The 20,378-nt window shown below is 39.1% G+C and overlaps 1 protein-coding gene across 1 annotated transcript in view; it reads right to left on the bottom strand.

The window, feature by feature from the left end:
• Positions 1-20,115, bottom strand: part of ZFAND3 (zinc finger AN1-type containing 3) — a 142,386-nt gene extending 122,271 nt beyond the window's left edge. The window contains exon 1 of the mRNA XM_065680018.1: positions 19,956-20,115. Coding sequence (XP_065536090.1) covers positions 19,956-20,026 — 71 coding nt within the window. The 5' untranslated portion in view covers positions 20,027-20,115. The remainder of the gene's footprint in view (positions 1-19,955) is intronic.
• Between the last annotated feature and the right edge of the window lie 263 nt (positions 20,116-20,378).

Here is a 20,378-nt window from a genome sequence, read left to right as displayed (position 1 = left end):
GCGGTGGTCAAGGGAACGCAGTCAGGTATTTGATTAAGTAACGTAAGAGTACGAAACAATATAAACATATATTGCTTAGTAAGCATTTTATTTGAAAATGCATACTGAAGAACTATGTAGTTCTTTAAAACCCTACATTTGAAATAAAATGCCTTAACAGTATAAAACAAGTTCCTCCCTGTCACAGTACTCATTTTCAGGGGAATAAAATGCACCTATAAAACAAACCAAATGCAAATCCTCTCATCTCCCCAACAACCTCATACTTTTTCTGCTACTGAAATTTTCTTACTAGTTGCGTATCAGCATCCGACACTTTCCTCAAGCTTCAAGATGCAAATACATTTCTAATTTGCATTTAACTAATTCACCTGTCATAGTTTACCCATAAGCTATAGTACTAGAACCATCGCTGCATTAGCAGTTTCAGAGGAACAAAAGCTATACTAATTTTTGCATTTGTGCTACCATGCAAGAGACCCATAACTAAGTTAGTTTTATTTTTTTCTCTTTACAACACACACACTAAAATCAGTCACAGAATGCAGGCAGGGTTTGTTTCTGTAATACGCCATAAGCGTTTCATCAAAAAGCACACATAAAGGTCCAAAAGCCTCCTCTGTAGTAGTGACAGAATGGTCCAAAGGAAAAACAAAAGAGTTTTTGAACAAACTGCCTCTTCCCTCTCACAGCTGCCAGTGGGACAGATTGTCATATCTGGTTTTGCTTGCAGGACTTCTTATACATTGAAGGTTGAGCATTTTGAGTCGTTTAGTTTCGTTGGAACTAAAGTATTACATTTAAATAAATAAATAAAATAGTCAATGGACAGAGCAGATGAATATTCTGGTTGGTCTCTACTCCTGAGTGAATTTTCTCTGATGTACAAAGCAATGCCTTTTATGTTTCAGGCCCAAAGGTTCTGAAAATGTTTACCTTACCATAGCTGAAGGTCACTGACTAGCTCTCCTTCTGGCATATATAATACAAGAAAAAGCTGTATGATTTTATCAAAGTGTCTCAAATAATTCCAAGGTTGGTTAGGGGAAAGAAGAACACCTAAAAACATTAGCCTTCTCCATAAAAGCTACATTGTATGAAAGCTCTACATTCTACTGATATTGCATATAATTATGAAAGCAGAATTTGTTGGATGGAATAATGCATTTTTTTCATTACTGACTCATCTTCCAAGTTACTGAGGCTTTTGAAACTGCCCTGTATCACACATAACAGCCTGGAATGTTAGACTTGAAGCTTGTCTGGACTCAGGGACTATTTCTTACCCAGTACAGGCATCCACATCTCACTGAAACTAAACAGAGGGTTTTGGGTGCATGTATCAACCACTTATTATGGGAAAGACTGGTGGTAAAAGTAAAATATTCCAAACTGCTTTTAAGTTCATAGCACTGAACATTAAACATCCATAATAATGACAGCTACTGCCCTTCCCTCTCTGCCCTGCCGCCTCCTCCCCTCTGAATTTAACAGAGGGTATCTGAATTTGAGGACCTGACCATTCAGGGTACCTGAACTCATGTTGTATTTTAAACACCATTTTTTCCATTACCATCATCGAAATTGTTCTCCCCACACTCATCAATGTGTCCAGTATTACTGCCTCATTCCTTACTCTTCAAGCAATTTACTCAATTGCCCTAATCAGGAAAAATCCACCTACCAGGGCTCCCCCCACCCGTCACAGCACACAGGCTAAGGCACAAGGAAAGGGGTTTAGGATAGGAGAAGGAAATTTGCCATGAGATACTTCAACGTATTGCACAATGAAGCTGTCAAGAAACTTTTAGAGGAGCTAAAATACAACAGGAGAACAGACCTACTAAATTTAGGATTTACAATTTTTTCCCTGAAACTTGTACACTTTGTACGCTCTAATTTTTCCCTGAAACTTGCACACTGTGTACACTGTACACAATGTACTCCTGCAACAAATATACAGAGAAAAATTACTACAGCTTTTTTTTAAATGAAATACCTGAAGTAATTTCCAACTCAAAACTGTTTGGAAATATGTCAAATGACAAAAAATTAGATATACTGCTACAGATTCTGCCAAACAAATAGTCATAAATAGAACATGAACATAATGCTGAGAACATATTTTTCCCAAAACAGTTTGTGAGCAGAAACAATAATAAATTAATGTGAGTGATGCATCTTACTAATGGGGAAAATACATATCTTTTTTAAATGCACAAGATGATTTCTGCAAGTAATTAAACACACAAAAGAGCAACCAGTAAGAAGTCCAAAGAATACTGCCTTATGAAACTAAATTATTATTGTACACCAACAATAATTACATTTCTGTCCACAGCTGTAGAAAAATATTTTGGACTGATATTTAAAATATTATTAAGTCACCACATACTTATGAGTCATTTTCACATGTGCAAACTACAGACAGAGAAGTATGGCTAGTTATCCTGTTTTATGGCATTCCATCATCTGATGTTCTGAAATTTTACTGCAAGACTGAATGTAAACTACAGATTAAATATACCACAGGTTTTGCTCTGTTATCTTGCCAGCCGGGGAAAAATATTAGAATGTAAAACTATATTATTTATTTAACACCTAACTCATTTCAAAGTTGTTAAAAGCTGATGCAACAGTAAACGTGTACATGCTTTAAAACAGGACTACACAAGTACATTTTTAATGCACTTAAGTCAGACACAAGCCTATCAAATCCTAAATCTGCTGCTGAACGAAATCACTCCACTAAGATACTCACCACATTTTTGCCTTTGGACTCAGCCCTGCAAACGTACAATCACTGTTTGATCCCATTACGTAAGTATGGATGGTAACATAACATTTTCAAAGGTTCACGAGTGTCAATGGAATTTGACACACAAGTCATTTAAATGCTTTGAAATCATTTATTATATTCGGACTTTCAGTGAAGGACACTCAGTTACAAGAACTATGTTTGCCTTGTTACCTATGACAGATATAAGAGTTGTTTTTCTTTTAACCCAATCACATTACTTTCAGGGCTTCTCTTACTATGCCCTCCCAGTAAATAAACCAAAACAAGCAAATTAGACCCTGTGTATTACATGACCAGAATTCAGATGGGTTTATTTCAGTCTTAAGCTTTTCCATATTTGAAAGCATACAAAACAGGCTAAACAATCTCAGTGAGATAAACGCAGAAAAGTGAGATTTTAATACTCTATGCTGAGAATGTCTATTAATTCAGGATCTCTACCAATGTAACTTAGCTTTTTCATTTTCATGCTCCAAGGCGTAGAAACAAGTTTTAGCTATTTTTGTCACAAATCTCTTTCAGCCTTATGCATTCCAATATCATCCTCACTCCTGTTAATGACATATGAGAGGTAAAATATGAGTTCTTTCCTACTGTTCATCCCCTGAAGCTGGAGCTTGACAGTACCCATCCACAACACCAAAAAGCTGTTCTTTCTTCTTCTGGAATTTTGCTCAAAATGTCCACCCACAGGTTGTACAGCAAACAAGCAAATCTGCACTCTGCTCTCACCCAGCCACCATTCAAATTTTGCTCCTGTAAGTAGCAAGTGACATAGCCAGTGGAGAGCATTCAGCATTCCCCATACACACTTGCCACTCATAAATCTCCCTTTATGTTTGCAGCAAGATAACAAATAACTCTGCTTTCAGTCTCCCACTTTCTCTAACTTTGTAAGTACACTTTTGTAGAACTCATTTGTACCCTCTACTAGGGTACTTCCTGGCCTATGCTGTAACACACTTCTCCTCTTTTAGTCAGTTACTTCGGGAAGAAATTCCATTTTAGGGTTTCAAACTATTCTAATGCAGAACATGCCGATTTATTAACAGTTGACAATTTCTCATAGTGTCAACTTGATTAATTCTTTTTCCAGTTAAGGGAGCTCTCTGTGTCTCTAAAGTACAAATAAATATTTTCATACGATTGCAGTTCCAAATTTGGGTTTAGTAAAATCGAAGTTTTAATGAAAAATGTATTTATATTTTGGTCTCTCTGTGGCAGCTCTGCAAAGCAGGGTGTACATGGCTAGCATTTACAGATAATAACAAATCACGTAAAGCTCAAATAACAAGTAGATTTTTTTAAAGCAGAATTTCTTATTAATTTTGTAATCTTAGCAATGCAGCAGTACAAGAAAGTGTTATACAATAATCTGCCAAAACATAAATAAAACCTGCTGATCTCATCTCCTCTCAATATCTAACTAATGAGAAATGCAACTAAGTAAACAGCGTTCATGCTAAATCACAGGGGGGCTAGTTAAGTGTTCAGCTTAATAATCAAACGTGCTATCAACAGCAATAAGTCTTGTTTGGAAACAACTTTGACATAACCAATCTGTTGAGCTAATCAGTGACCCACAAATCTAAACTCCCAAATTTAACTAGCTTGATCTACATCAGTCCGCTTCTGCATTTTAAACATGCAAGTTCTGCTAATTAATACAATTAATTCAAGACAAGCACTAGCTTACTCTTCTGCATAAAGTCCATTAGCAGCCTCTTTTAAGTAAATTATCAGGATCTCTCAAACATCTTAACCATCACCCTCCAATTTGCTATTTCCTCGACATCTAAAATAAAACTGCAGAAAATACTGATATTTACCATTCCATAATGTGTACCTTGCTTTGTCATAATACAATTGCGCATAAGCAGTTAGAGTTTAAAGCAGTATATGGAGAAGTCTCAGATGCCTACGTAATTAACAAGATAGATCAAATTTTGTACCTAGGCACTTGACATTTTCCTTATAAATTTATAACTAAAGCCTTAATGCAAGTACAGCAGATCTAAAATTTAGTGGCTGGAGGACAGAGAGAAGAACAAGGTCAACCCAAGTTTTACTCTCTGACAAAAATAAAAATACTTAGATTTTCTTTTCTACTTGCAAGGGCATAAGAGAAAAAGGTAACAAGGAAACTAAAGGAATAATCAAAATGTGAACATGCTTTGCTCTCCCCTCTTCCCACCTCCTTCAAAGTTTTGCTACAGTCTAATTCCCAAGCGTAAACACTTGTGACAGCCCTTCTCATGTTGTGCCTTGGAAGCACAGTCAGGAACTCTTACTCCACTGCTGCTGGCAAAAGACCCCTAAGTAAAACTGCAGACAACAGTGTGGACTACCTTTACAGGTAGCTCACCTTTCTCTCTGGTCACGTGGCCATGAGAAATGAACCGGTGCATGTGCTGTTCAGTGAGTGACGGCAGAGAAGAGCACTTTCCAAGAAGCTAGCTGTGAAGTTGGGATGAGACCCTCAAGCAAATGAACTGGGCCTTTCTCCCATTCCACACAGTACACTTCCCAGGTCTCAGGTAATTGCATTTTGATTACCAGGCTAGAAAGAATTCAGAATGTACATTTTGCTTTGAAGTTCAAGGGTTTTAAACACTTAGTGAAAAAACAGTCATTTATCCCACATCCTTTATCCCATGACACATGAAGGGAAACTTTAATCAGCCTGGCATTTTGGCTTTTCAACCTTTGGTGATCCAGATTAACGCAAACACAAACTGTAATCCTCACATTTTCACAAGGTAGCTTTTACTATTTTGTAAGTGTTAAAAGTAGACCTACTACATTTATTTACGTGAACGGAACCACAGGCATGGCGGCGCTCACAGAAACCATCACGTTATCCTCAGCATTTTCTTATTTTGAAATGACACGGAGAAAGTGTACAAACAAGCCTCAACTTCTTATTTTCTTCTACTGAGACTGAAGGGATAAATCACAATCACTGCACTTACTTCATCTGATTGCAGGAAATCAGGGCCAAGTTAAACATTTTGTTTGCATGCATGTGGCACAAACAGCAAAGGCTCTTTCGTTAGATCAGCTTTTTAAGCATTTTTAAAGGTAATCTTGGGCAAGGGCACAGCAACCAAGCACAGAGGGATCATTAACGGTGAGTAATAAAAATTAGCCCCATAACATTACCTCATCCTAAACTCTTATCCAACTGTGTGTAACCTCCTCAGTACACAAGGAGAAGCAGTAAGTTTTAACTACCCAATCACTGTGACAGGCTGCAGCTGCAAACTGCAACTCTGCTGCTTCATTAACTGTGTCAAATTAATGCTGAACACTAAATAGAAGCAGCAGTTTTAACTCCCTAAATTTAAAAATTAAGCAAGCAAGCAGCAGGATCAGCCCATAACATCAGTCATCTTTGGTCTCCAAGAAAAATACAGGAAGAAAAATCGATGTTTCTATGATTCTGCTTGACTTTAAGCTTTTAATAATATATCTCTGCACCTACCTCAACTGCACCCTTTACTCATGGAAGGCCCCTTCAGAAGTGAGACCATACAATCTTCTCTCACTCTCCACTTTCACCAAAGCACAACAGCAGTCTGGGAACTTCAGTAGGTAGGTGAAATTTTTGGATTTTTAGCTCTTTAAGCATCTTTTTTTCTCAAGTCAGTTTATGTAAATGTTTTTGTTCTGTTATGGGAAGATAAAATGCTATGTACAGCCTTTCAAAGAAATGTTTACACTTAACTAATTCAAGTAGAATCAAAGTGAATTAAACACATCTGTAGCTATATTTAGATGGTACAAATTAAACTGGCAGCTTATATGTTTCATGGTAAGGATAATGCCACATTCAGTGTTTGCTACATACATGCGTCCTGGGTTCAGCAGTAGCAGTCGTTTTTCTCCTACTTGGTAGCTGGCGCAGTGATGTGTTTTGAACTTTTGGCCTGGGAACAGCACTGATAACACTGATGTTTTTAGTTACTGCTCAAATGTTTTAGTCTGACCAAGGACTTTCTGAGTCTCATGCTCTGCCAGGGAGGAGGGGAAGCTGGGAGGAAGCAGAGACAGGACACCTGACCCAAACTAGCAAAGAGGTATTCCATACCACAGAACATCATGCCCAGGATGTAATGGAGAGTTACCGTGGAAGGGCTAGGGCACTCCGGGGTTGGAGGTAGGTATCGGTCGGTGCTCAGTCAGGTGGGGTTGGGGGAGTTATCGGTCAGCTGGTGCTGTGGTATTGTATTCTCTCCCCTTGTTATTTCCTTCATCATTATTATTATTGGTGGTAGCAGCAGTGATTTGTGTTATACCTTAGTTACTAAACTGTTCTTATCTCAGCCCATGGGAGTTTCATTCTTTTCGATTCTCCTCTCCATCCCTCTGGGAGTAGGGGGAGGGGAAGAAGGGAGGGGAGTGAGTGGACGAGCTGTGTGACTTTGTTTAAACCACAACAACATGCTACCTGATTTTAGCAGAAACAATAGTTTCTGAACAATATCTACAAGTAGACAGCTGAAAACAGAAACATTAAGTCAAGCCATCTGTCCAGTCAGCTGTTAAAGACATTTGTCTTTCATGTCCTAGTAGTAGTTTCATTGCAGCTATGATGACCTAAGGGTGTAAGTTAGATTGATTTTGGAGACTGAGTTAATATCTACATGTATACTTAGAAAAAGTAAACAAGCTTCCCCATATACTGAAGAAAAGACTGCCTCAAAAAACTGGTCTACTGTTTCTAAATTAGGTGCTACTAAAAATAAAACATTTACCTTCAGAATGTGTCCTGCATAGATGATGAGGGACAAGAAAGCTAAGCAAAAGAAAGGACAGCACTGTTGATTAACCAGCTAATAATAAGTCCTAAGATGAGACTCGTATACACCATTTCCCTGACTCTTTTCTCTACCTGCTTTCACAGACATCTAAAGAATACAAGTTTTTTGAGCTCCCATTTACTTCACCAACTTACTACATAACCTTAAAAAGACTACAAATCCATTTGGACCATAAATTGACTAAAGTATTTATTGGCTGAGTGGCCTTCAGTAGTCCTCGAAAAAAATAAAGATGATCTCTAATTTTATTTTTGTGACATTCATACCAGGAAAAATACTACTGGTACACAGCTACTCAAATATGTGTTCCAACAGAAAATGTTGGGTTTTCATTACAGCTGTTTTCATCTTGAAAACTGATAAACACATATTAGCATTCGTCTGTGCTACAGTAAGTCATCAGCTATACAATCCATCTACGTTTCATTTTTTATAATTGTGTATCAAAATTTGTGAAGACATTAAAGTTGTGTATGCATATATTTGTACAAAAATGAAAATCTCCATATGGCATTTCCAACCACAACATACAGACTACTTCAATACACTTTCGCATTCAGGTCTGCAACAAGTATGTTGCTAGTGTTAAGTCAGAAACCCACAACTAAATGAGCAAACTGGAATAACATGGACAGAAAGAGTGCTAGTAAGAGAGCAGCTAAACTGCTTTCTATCTCACTGGCATATAAGAGAATGGTGGAAACCGGATCTGAAGGGGGTGAAGAAAGGGGAATGATAAACCAAACCAAAAAGAGAAACCAAAACTTATAGCAATCTCTGAATTATGTAGGCTTAAGTTTTTCAAAGTCCTTGTCTAGTTTAGTTTGGGTTTCCATTACAGCAGTTTAAACAACTGCCAGTTATTTCAGTTATTTGAATTTCAGATGCACTTCAGAAGATATGTCAAGTCAGACAACCTGTAGTGCTAGAGTTCTCATTATGCCAGTAAGTGATGGAATTTCCATTATTTGAAAGAATGATATAACACATCAGTTTAGTTTACTATATAATAATATGTATTACTGTTTTTCTTTTACTTTCTGAATCTGCCTTTAAAAGCTACCTGAACAGGACAGGAAGTGTTAATTATTCACCAGAAGGATTTCTGGTCTTTCCTGTATTAGTCACACAAGAACATTAGTAGTCAAAGGAGAGACTGCATCACAGAGTAAAGGATAATAATGGGGTCCTATCTTCATCAAGAGAGAGCTGCAAAACTACCTGAGACTTGCAGATGTGTAATGCAGGCGGTTCTTGCTCTTCTAATTGTATAGCAACTCTTCTGATTGAAAGAGACTTCACCCACCCACCCCAAACACTTCCTTCTACATGAACATCCCTGGAACAACAATGGGTCAATATTGTCCTACAGCAAGTTTTGATTTAAAACAACACCTCTCCCTAAAAGAGCTATAGAAGCTGTAAACACTCCCTGCTACCAAGTCTTTCATTCAAGACTCCCAAAGCACTGTGGAATTAAATGAAGAGTGATGTATGATTCACTAACGAAGGAAAACATCCAAAGGGAAAAGCATGGACCAACTGTCACACAGTGCATCTTCAGCAGAAATAGTAACAAATGCTTTCCAAACTTAAATGCCAAGAAGAGGACTTTAATTAAAAAAAAAAAAAAAAAAAAAAAGGAACATTCTCCTACCCTCAGCTTTATGGGTTTATAGGCTCTAATATCTTGGAATAAATGTAAGATGGTAAAAAAAAAAAAAGTCAGCATTAGAGCACAGGATCTGTACATTTGAAATCAAAGTATCCAAGAGAAAGTTAAAACAGGAACATGCCCAGTGTCCAAAATAAAACCTACGCTAACAAACTACACATAAAATATTAAAAGAATATACAACATCATTCAACACTAAATAGAAACATTCTAACATCTAACTAATTTTGGAAAAGAAATATACTATAAAATAGGTATGTTAAAAGTATCACAAACATTCTATGCATTTGACAACACCAAAATTACAAGCAGCAGTTAGTCCACTTTCTTAAATAAGGAGTCACCTGCTACATCTTAAATATTATTTCCAAGGCACGTTTAATTTCAGCTACTTTGCCATGAAGTACTAATCACAAAGCTCCAATGCCAAGAAAAAGATATTTGAAGTGCTCAAATATTATTCTCAATTGCTTTCTTTTGAAAGCTCAAAAATGAGTTAGCCTAGGGAAGTTACTGAGTACAAATGGATTAATCCTAAAAGCCCTCTATCACTTTATAGCACAGCTGGCAGTTCATCTACACATCCATGTAAAAATTATAAAACAAGATTTTGGCTGCCTCAAAGAACATCTGTATTTTACATATTCTAAAACTCTCATAATTTTATAAAATTAAATTATGACACTGTTTTCCATCTTTTTTTTTTTTTCCCTATTAAAAATTGAGTCATTAGACTAACATTCACATTAAAATTGGAAAAAACCTTTATTATGGAAACATACTATGTTAAAAATGCTTTCACTCCTTCAAAACAAGTATACAGAAGTTGATTCTAAAATCAGAAATTATTATATTTTAAATTGATTAACATGCTAACAATTCAGGGGAACACTTGAAACCTATCTGCATTAATAAGGAAGCTTTTGTTAACATGGACAATTTTAGAAATCATTATTGTCTATTAGTTCACTGAAAGAGATCACTAAAAAAAGACAACACTGGGACATCAAACAATGAACTTGAAAACTGATGTCAGCAATACCTGAAATAAGACTCACCTTTCTGCAGCTAAAAATGCATTTCATTGAGTAATATTGGATACTTGTTAAAAAAAGTTTCAAAGACAATTAATTGACCAAAACCCCAGACTCCTTAATATTGACATTATCTTAGACCAAAAGAGCATCTAATCAACAGTTAGAAGAACAATACAATTTCCAGTACTGAGGGACTCTTGCTAAATGACAGCATTTTGCCTACTTTATACATGCAACTTCCTCTGAGACACCTCTAACAACATATAATTAGAGATCAAAATGCTGCTGTTATGGCGACAGGGCTGATCTCAGTATCAGTCATGTTGTGAAGGCCAGCTGTGTTTTAGCAATTAAGTCAATGAGGACATAACTTGGGATTCTGCTTTTCTAAGTGCGCAATTAGGTTATCATGGAACCAGCCTGCCTTTTTAGGGTTTTTTTTGTTTGTTGTTTCGTTGGTTGTGCAATTATTTTCTGGTTTGTTTTCAGGTTTTTGTGTGTCTTTGGGTTTGGTTTTTTTTTTCATAGAATCATAGAGTGGATAGGGTTGGAAAGGACCTTAAGATTATCTAGTTCCAATGCCCTGCTGTGGTCAGGGATGCCTCACCCTAGACCATGTCCACCCTAGGCTCTGTCCAACCTGGCCTTGAACACTACCAGGTATTTTGTTTTGTTTGTTTTTAAAGAAAACCACTGTCGCAATTTTTCATTACTTCCAGTTTGTTTCTTTAATTTACACCAAATAAACATTGGAAATCCAACACTAGCCAAAGTATATTTATTAAAGGACATAATGCAAATGTAAGTAAATTTAAAATACATTCCCTAAAACCACTAATAAAAACACTTTAACATTTAGAAACTTAAATTTATGTTTCTCCCATTGACCAACATTGTTCAAATTCAGAGCATGAATATGGTGGCCAGATTAAACAGAAAGAATAGAACAGGATACCTACAATTCTTTCATAAATATAACATAGAGCAGCATTCCCTGCTGCAGGGAAGATCCCAGAGGACAGATTAAATGTAAAAAATCCATCAACAATTGCCTAATACTTCTCCGTACAGGAAAGTACAGCACTTACCACAATGCTACTGCTCTGTTGCTATTAACAGAGAAATTGAACACACAACTGCAAATGCCCTTCTTCAACTCATGGAATACTGTAACTCTCCAATGAATACATTCTCCTGAGTACAGGTAAAGAATAATCTAGAGTGCCTGGAACTATGTATTGCAATACACTGACTTCCAAATTGCAAGGTTTTAAAAAATGTGTTAAAAAAAGAAGTTAAAATCCCAGACTCCTTAAGCACATAGAATTCTCACCAATTCATACAGAAGATCCACCCTTGCCATAAAAAAAGAAAAAAAAAAAAAAATTAAAATCTTGAGTTAGAACATAATGGTTCACCATTTTAACAGAACGTAAAAATACCAGCCCACTTCTACTGAACATTAGCAGCATCTCCATAGTCTGAAACCATCGATCTTGGTCACACACACAAAGGTTTCTTTTTCAGAAAGTCTTTTCCAGAATCATTTTGCATTAGATGCATATTGTGCCCTCAATAGTATTTTCTTATGTGGCCTTTTCAGTGTCCTGAGAAAATACATACAACCTAAGTTCCTTCACAAATCTGATGTCTGGAAAAGCCAATTCACACTGCAGCTATTGCCTGATTTTTGATTCTTCTTCCAAAACCAGAGAAGGGATCCCATGCTGGTGAACCCTGCCTATACTGAAGATACAAGAATTTTTGTCATTTGAACAAAAGAGAGAAAAAGGAAGAACCGATCAATGTAATTTACCTGCCTGAACTGAATACAAAGTTTATCTCTGAGATCCATGTAAGAGTTTCAACATAATGAAAATCAAATATGGCCCCAAAACATTCAAAAGACATTTGCGATAACACTTTAAGATCCAAGGTTAGTCAGTCAAGGTTGCGTATTTGAGGAGATACAGGAGCACAGTGACATTTTAAACCTCACAGAACATAAGCAATAATTTGCTGAAAAACATATCACATTCATCATTCCTACCAAATGTCTCTAAAGAAGCCTGTGTCCATTTCTACGTACAACCTTCTAATTTAAAATAATTTTAAAATCCAGTAACTGGCACAGCATGTTAGTGAAAATATTCAAGACAGAACCAAACATATCCAATTAATACATCCATCAAGGATCATTCTCTCAAGTTAATGCTTTGCATTACTGATTGCAACACCTTAAAAGAAACAATGTGCCATGATGCTTTCATCAATTTGTATCACAGAATCACAAAACGGTTTGGGCTGGAAGGGGCCTTAAAGATCATCTAGTTCCAACCCACCTGCAAGCACAGCCCAGAAATTTGAGACTTCAACAGTTCTCCAAGCCCAGCAGGCAGCAGCAACATTACCACATTTGTGGAAGTTTGATTTAGAAGTGGTTAAAATATATGCAACTAAAACCAGCAGCAGTATTCCTTAAAACTGATGCTTATATTATAACCCTCTAACAGACTGGACTTACCATTAGAAACTTGAGAACCCAAAGCATGTTCAATAAAACGACGCAATATATGAAGCACAACATATCTATGCTACCATACAGCAGCTGAACATCTTACTCACTAGCATTGAGACAGATATTTCACAGTATTAATCATGGAATAATCATTAGCACTGCCCAAATCACAATACCTTTGACTAATAGCAGTTTACAAAAGACATGAAGAAGGTACTGACTGACTGACAGGAAGATAGAAAGAAGCCTGGGAGGTGACCTAGGCATAGTAACTTAACTCCTCCAGGCTTCAAAAAGCAGCTCCCAATCTACTTCTTTCTTGTTCATTCCACTTGTAGGAGCAGCAGCTATGACACTTAATTTCATTCTGGATGATGAAAAAGTTACAGTTAGATTAAAAGGTGTTGAATATGTGTGTCTAAAATTAGCACTGCATCTATCTACAATTAGAAAATATTTCTAAATTGGTTTATATAAAAATTATTAATAAATTTATGGAATAAGCAAGTGTTTGTTTTCTCAAATTCTGGCTTCACTGAAGAAGTGAAGATTTTTAATCAAGCAGGCCTATTTTTGGATCTTCTTGAAAAAACACCCTCATACACCAGCAGTTTGAATTTATTCACTCCTTAGAATTATCACACAGCAAGATTAAAGGAAACAAAATCAGCTACATTTTCCTCCCCGCACAAACAGAATGGTTAAATTATGGAACTACTTCCTGCAGGATGCTGTGAGGGTCAAGAGTACATATAGATCACCAAGTCATTATGTCAATTCATAAAAAAATAGGTAAGACCTATTAAGCCATAAATCTATAAACCAGAGGACAAACTTATGTCAGACTGCCAGAAGTAAAGGAGGTATACCAAGATAAGCATCACTGCATGCTTGCTCTGTCCTTATGTTTATTTCCTCATCATCACTCATCACCCAAATCAGAAACAGGGCTGGATGAGTCTTTGGTCTAATGCAGAACAGCTGTTTTTCATTAAAAGACAAAATCTCCATTCTGTTTTGTCTATTCTAGTAAGTACTGAAAAAGAAAGCATTTTCACATTCCTAGAAGACAGCTTATTACAGTTAAAGTATTAAATCCAGTTCATCTGCTTCTACTTTGAGTGCCAATAACCCCTATTCCTAAAGGTATGTTTCTGCAACAAAGAGAAAATGTGGTACCTTGCAACTGCAGTTGCAAGAGGCAACTGCTTACTGTACAAAAAAGGGGAAGAAAAAGAAAAAAAAGATCTTTTGACTTTAGTTGAAATGCTCTTCTAATTGTATTATGACTGAAGGAAATCACAAAAACATCACAATTTATCATTATTTATTCTGCATTTTCTTATTCAAGCAGGGAACACAGAATCATCAAACAGTTAGGGTTAAAAAGGACCCTAAGATCATCTAGTTCCAACTCCCCTGCCATGAGCAGGGACACCTCACACTAAACCATGTCACCCAAGGCTCTGTCCAGCCTAGCCTTGAACACCACCAGGGCTGGAGCATTCACAGCTTCCCTGGGCAACCCATTCCAGTGCCTCACCACCCTTACAGTAAAGAACTTCCTCCTTATATCCAAACTAACCCAACATCGATCCCTGAGGGACACCACTTGTTACTGGTCTCCAGCTGAACATTCAGCCATTGTCCACAACATTTTGCGCGTGGCCATCCAGCCAGTTCTTTATCCACTGAGTGGTCCATCTATGAAATTGATGTCTGTCCAATTTAGAGACATGACCAAGTTCAGTTCCCCATCACCACTCTCTCCTCAGAGAGAAGCTTCTATATGTCTCATAATTCTCAGTTTCTTCCAAAATTAAGATACAAAGAAAGAACTGCCGTGTCTCTACAATGCCTCTTATCATCCTCTGCAGCACTTCCTAGGAAAACTTGTAAATAAATCAATTCCTCATTGGTCTCTGTTTCTGTCACTTAAATAATTTGTCACTTCTCTTTGTGAACAGACCAGTAGATGTGTTACAGCAGTTAGTGATCGTTTTTAACTACAAACTGCTTCAAGTTCTTTTACCCACGGATATGACAGAGTAAGATAAAAAATACAATATTCAAGTATTTTTAGTCTCAACCTAAGACCAAAACAGAGTACAAGGGCCACAGCAGGCAAATTACTTGATTCCAACCAAACACAGCTTCCAGTGATAGATGGCCTATAAACACTTGTAATAAACACAAGTAAACAAGCTTTTCTCTTACCAGAAGAAATGTTTACGCCTTGTACAAATTGCAAGAATTAACCTTCCTAAGACATAAGAATCATGAATTTATTTATTTAAATCAGTTTATCACTTTAGAGGGAAGAATTGACATTTCTGATCATCATTAACTGCAGAGAAACCCTGCCCCTCAGACAGCACCACCCACACACAGCTATCTCAAAGCACCCTCACTGCTCACTCTTTGCTCAAAGACCACAGTTAATACAGAGGTCTAATAAACAATAACCTATTTGGTAGAGCTGTGCTGTCTTGCATAAACTGACAAATTCATTACTTATTCTAGCATTTGAGCCAAAGCTCCAGTAAGTGAAAGCCTGGCTAAGGAGCCGCATAATACAAGCACAGTGAAAATGAATTCTCAGCGGGAAAGGTACATATTTCAACAGTTTACTCAAGCTTCATTTAGGAACATCTATGTGAGGTTACAACAAAATTAGGCATTCACGATGACCTACACAACCTATGAGATTAGAAAGTATGCATTAAAAGGACAGTCACTGAGAGTTCATATAGAATCAGCAGCTGTAATCACCAAAATAAAAGAAGAAAAAGACTAGGCAGAGAAGAGGCTTCTAATAGCATATATATAATCATCATTTGTTTAGAAGCTAAAAGCAAGCTTTGGTGATATACAGTCACAAATTAATCATGCTTCTGTTAAATGATTCACCATTTGATCAAATGCTTAATTTTAGTATACAAAACTGAGAAAAGAGCCAGATTGGCATGGCAGGGACCTGATGATACATAAGTGACTGGAAAATCCAGACTCAGAAATAAACTCTGGATTGGGCCTGCACAGAATGCTTGGGGCACAATGTCTCATCACACATATGATGCACACAGTGTCAGAAAAAGGCAGAACAAATGGTAACATCCTGCAAAACCCCTGCTGGCATATTCTCAAACAATACTGCCATCAGTTTTAGGTGACTACAATACCTTACTGTTGCCAGAAATAAGATGAAATGAAACTAATAATACTGTGTTTTCAATAACTTCCAGCTGGCTGCCACCATTTCAAGAATGGAATTCATTTGTTTTACATCCATTAACATAGTTCCTTCTTTATTGGTTCTGAGACACTCATTTCAATGGTAAGGGGTATCAGTCTGGACTATAAGAAAAATAAGCAGCAGTCACTACAGTACATGTAGAATTGTAAAAGTATTACCCTCTCTGACATACTCCTTTCACAGGATATGGCTCTACCAGCCAAGAAGCATTTTAGCTTACACGTCCCATGTACACATATAATCGTTTAGTAGTAAAAGCCTCGGCCCTTTAATGAGCTATACACAAGCAAAACCTTTGTGGAGTCCTTTAAAAGCTAGAGAGGAATTGCCAACGTGCAGTTCATTAAAGGATAATGCCTCATCCCTAATAAGCAAAATGGCTTAACTGGAATATATGCATATAGTAATATCTTCATGTATTTATTAGCTTAGAGTTGAAGATTTTATATATGCTATAAAGTGAAACAGGTTTCTGAAATCCACTAGTCTAAGAAAAAAAACCCAACATTACATGGTCTGTTAATCAGGAAAAGAAGAATTTTTCCAGACCACAAGAATCAGAAGTTAAGCACAGCATAAACTCCAGATATAGTAACCTAAAATAACAACTCACATACTGCACCCTTTCCAATCCTTGTACACTAAGACTATTCCAATAAAAAGCAAAATAGCTGCAACTAACTGAAGATACAAAAATAGGAAGGGCAGCAAAATATTTCCAAACAGTAAGTTGTGTGGATATAAAAATATAAAGATAATTTCAGTGTTCCATTCAAACTTTACTTGAGCAGAAATGACAGACTGGATATTCTAAAAAGAAGGGCAAGTCTGCACAAGATTTAAGGATGGATTCCATGATCTTCAACCAAAGGTAAGCAAACATTTACTGGTGACCTTAGGCATATGTTTCAGAAGTTCTGAACAGTCTCACTCACGCCTCTCCTTTCAGCTCTTCCTTTTTCAGTCTCTTAGATCTCAAAATATCAAGAGTTTAGGAGTTTTCTAGTCACTAGAGATTCTTAAAAACTACAGAATCTGGATTTCTGATACAAAGCAGGCATTTTAAAAGAAGAACCCCTCCAACTTTAATGTAGCAGTATATACTAGTCTTCTCTTGTAGTCTCTCTGTATGCCACCACTATGTTCACGCATCTCAGGAGCTACTTCTATCACTGTTCACCAACAGGCAAGTTTTAGCCCAGAAACCCCATGACTTACTTCAATTTTAATGCTTCTTTCTGTATTTTCCTTACTGTTTCCTATCTTTGTGGATTACTGCAGGAGTAAGAATCCTACTGCATACAGTCCTGGATAAGTATTATATACAAATAATTATCATCTTTAATACTTGGCAAAATCTAAACATTATTATTTGATCTCCTGAAACCTGCTATCTACATGGTTCAGGCTCCCAAGAACAACTTTCAGAACTTTTCATAGTCTTAAATGTCCTGCACGTAAAGAGTAAATACAGCCCCATTATTCCAAAATGTGACTTTACAGACATATAAAGGTGACATGAAAATCACAAATAAGACTCTGTCTTAAGACATGCTGCTGGTAATAACCCTAGCTGACATTGCAGAATTCCAACTTCCAGCGCATGTAAGGCTTTTTGCTACCAGGATTTACTTTCTTCAGAAAGCTGGTATAAAACTATGACCCCTTAAGTATTCCTGCCAATGCAGCTGCACTAGAACGGCATGTCTGTACAGATTTACCAGTTTTCCAAGTACTAGCAAGGTCTAAGTAAATAAGGACAAGAAGACTCTTCAGGACTGAGAGTACCCTCAAACTCTGAAAGCTGACAGCACAATTTGGGTTTTTTTGTAGGGTTTTGTTTGGGTTCAAGTGGAAAAATGGAATCATAGAATCATGGAATAGTTAGGCTTGGAAAGGACCTTAAGACCATCCAGTTGCTGTGTATTGAAATGAACCTGGAAGACACTTAACTGGAAAGCAGATTAATTTATTCACTGTATTGGTGGAGAAAGTTTTTTTTCCAGTGTTGTCTTTCAAAAGTATCTTACAAGAAACACTAATGTTTCTTGTAACGAGGGGGCAGAGGGAGGCAAAAAAAAACCCCTTTTTGATAGCTGCTTGCTCAAGGGAAATATATGCTTAAAAAAAAAAAAAAAAAAAAAGCAGCATTCAAGGCAATGGGTTTTCTTGAGAGCCTCCTGTCACCATTAAGCCGAAGCTTGAACACAAAGCACCAGATTTCCTTCTCATTATTGCAACACACTGAACCAGCCCAAAGAAAAAGTTCACTTGTTCACTTTTAACTTTCTGCGACTTTCCCTTCACATCAGTACCACATTACAGGAGTCAGTACACTACATAAGATACAGCAGCAACTTGCTTTCCACTACACTGCAGAAAACATCAGGCCCAAATACGGGAGCCTAACAAAACAAAAATAAACAAAATAATTTATTGTATATTTATAATCTGTCTTGCAAGATCACTCCCAGCAGTGCCATGGCATTTGCTGCAGTTCAGGCTTCTGTCATAACTCAAAAATGGGATTTCATTCAAAACCCTGCCAGTCCAATAAACCAACCAAATGTACAGTGACATTACTAAATCACCCTTATTGCATCTCTTTTCTCTCAGCCTCCACTTCCACGGAGTACCTTAAATTGTACGACATAAATCCCAAGAAGGTACAATCACACACAAATGTAAATCTCAGGTGGGCCCTCAAAAGTCTATTTAGTCACATATTCCTTGAACTTCCCATAAATAAGAACATTAGGGACTAACTGTCCTGATATAAAGACATTTTATGATCATGTGTATCTTCCCGTATACATTCTAACATGCTACACCTAACTAAAAAAACAAAAAAAAAAATCGATAATGGAAACATTTTCAGACATATGACCCTAGAGGTGACAGCAGTTTAGCAAGGAACAGGCTTACTTTTTTTCACCTTTGAGAAATAGGAATGACGCTATTTTCTTCTTCCTAAAAAGGGATCAGCTGACAGCTAACGAGGACCTTATCTATTACGAACCTCCCTGCCTTCATGAGGTGGAGACACAAGTGTATTTTTGTCCTTTGCATTTCTCCTTCGTTAGCTATGCTGCCCTGCGCTGACCTGCGTGAGAGCTCCCCGTTCCCGGCCGCGCGGCAAGGATGTGCCAGGCGCTCTGCTCCAGGACCCCAACCCGAGCACCCAGGGGTCCGCGTTATCCACTCCTAGCCTCTGAGGAGCTAAAGGCAGGCCCCGCAGCGCAGCCCGCAGCCGTCTGTCACCCCGCAGCCCAAAAGAAAGGGCTGCCGCTCCAGGAAACCTGCGTGGCTGAGGAAGCGATCGGGCCTTCCCCCAGCGAGCCAACGCGAAGGCCGCCGCCGAGGGGCGGGCAGCGGGGGAGCCTGCGGGGCCGCGGCTAAGGGCCAGGCCAGGCCCCCCCCGGGCCCAGGGACAACGCAGACACCTTTCCGCCTCACCCCCTTCCTTGCGTGCCCCGCTGCCTTAAAGCAGGAGCCGCCGCCTCACCCACCCGGGCCCTGGACGCGGCACACCCGCCAGGAAGGGGGACACCCCTTTGCCCCAACGGGCACCCCGTGCGGCCTGCCCGGCGGGGACCAACGACCGCCCCGCCCCAGGGCGAGCTGCGGGCTAGGCCCCCGTGACAGGGCCGAGCCCAGGGCTACCACCTGGCCCGGCGCCCCAACCGGCCTCCCCGCCAGGCTAGGCCCGGCCAGGCCCACACCCAGGCCCTGCCCCCGCCCGGCCGCGGCCCCCCACCGCCTCGCCCTTCGCCCAAAAGGCCCCCTCCCTCCCCGCACCGGCGCGGCTCCAGCCCAGCCCCCTGCTCGCCCCTGGGCCTCGCTTACCCCCAAAAGCCGCAGGGGCAGCGCGGTGGCAAGCTGGGCGCCTTGCTGCGCTCGCTGCCGGCGTCTCCCATGGTGGGGCCGGTGCGCGGGGCGGCGGCAGCGGCAGGCGGGGGGGCACGGGGCTCCCAGCCGGGATTCCAGGCCGGTCAGCTGGAGCCGGGAGACACCACTGGGGAGGTGGTGGAGGGGCGGCCGCGGGAGGGGGGCGGCCGCGCCCTACCGGTCGGGCCCGCTGGGGAGCGGAGATACAGCGCGGATATCTGCGCGGAGGCCCCTCCCGCCCGCCGGCTGCTGTGACGACCCCGCTGTCGCAGCGGGGTGCGCCCGCCCTCCCCCGCCACTCGGCCCCTGACTCAACAATGCTTCCCCCGCTCCGGCGCCTTGCCTCCCCCCGTCCTTGAACGGGATGGTTTCGCCAAGGCA

Source organism: Lathamus discolor, chromosome 5 (genome assembly GCF_037157495.1).
Source record: "Lathamus discolor isolate bLatDis1 chromosome 5, bLatDis1.hap1, whole genome shotgun sequence".
In the NCBI taxonomy this organism is placed as follows: domain Eukaryota; kingdom Metazoa; phylum Chordata; class Aves; order Psittaciformes; family Psittacidae; genus Lathamus; species Lathamus discolor.
The sequence above is the reverse complement of the archived record's forward strand: the minus strand, read 5'-3'. Positions and strand labels throughout refer to the sequence as shown.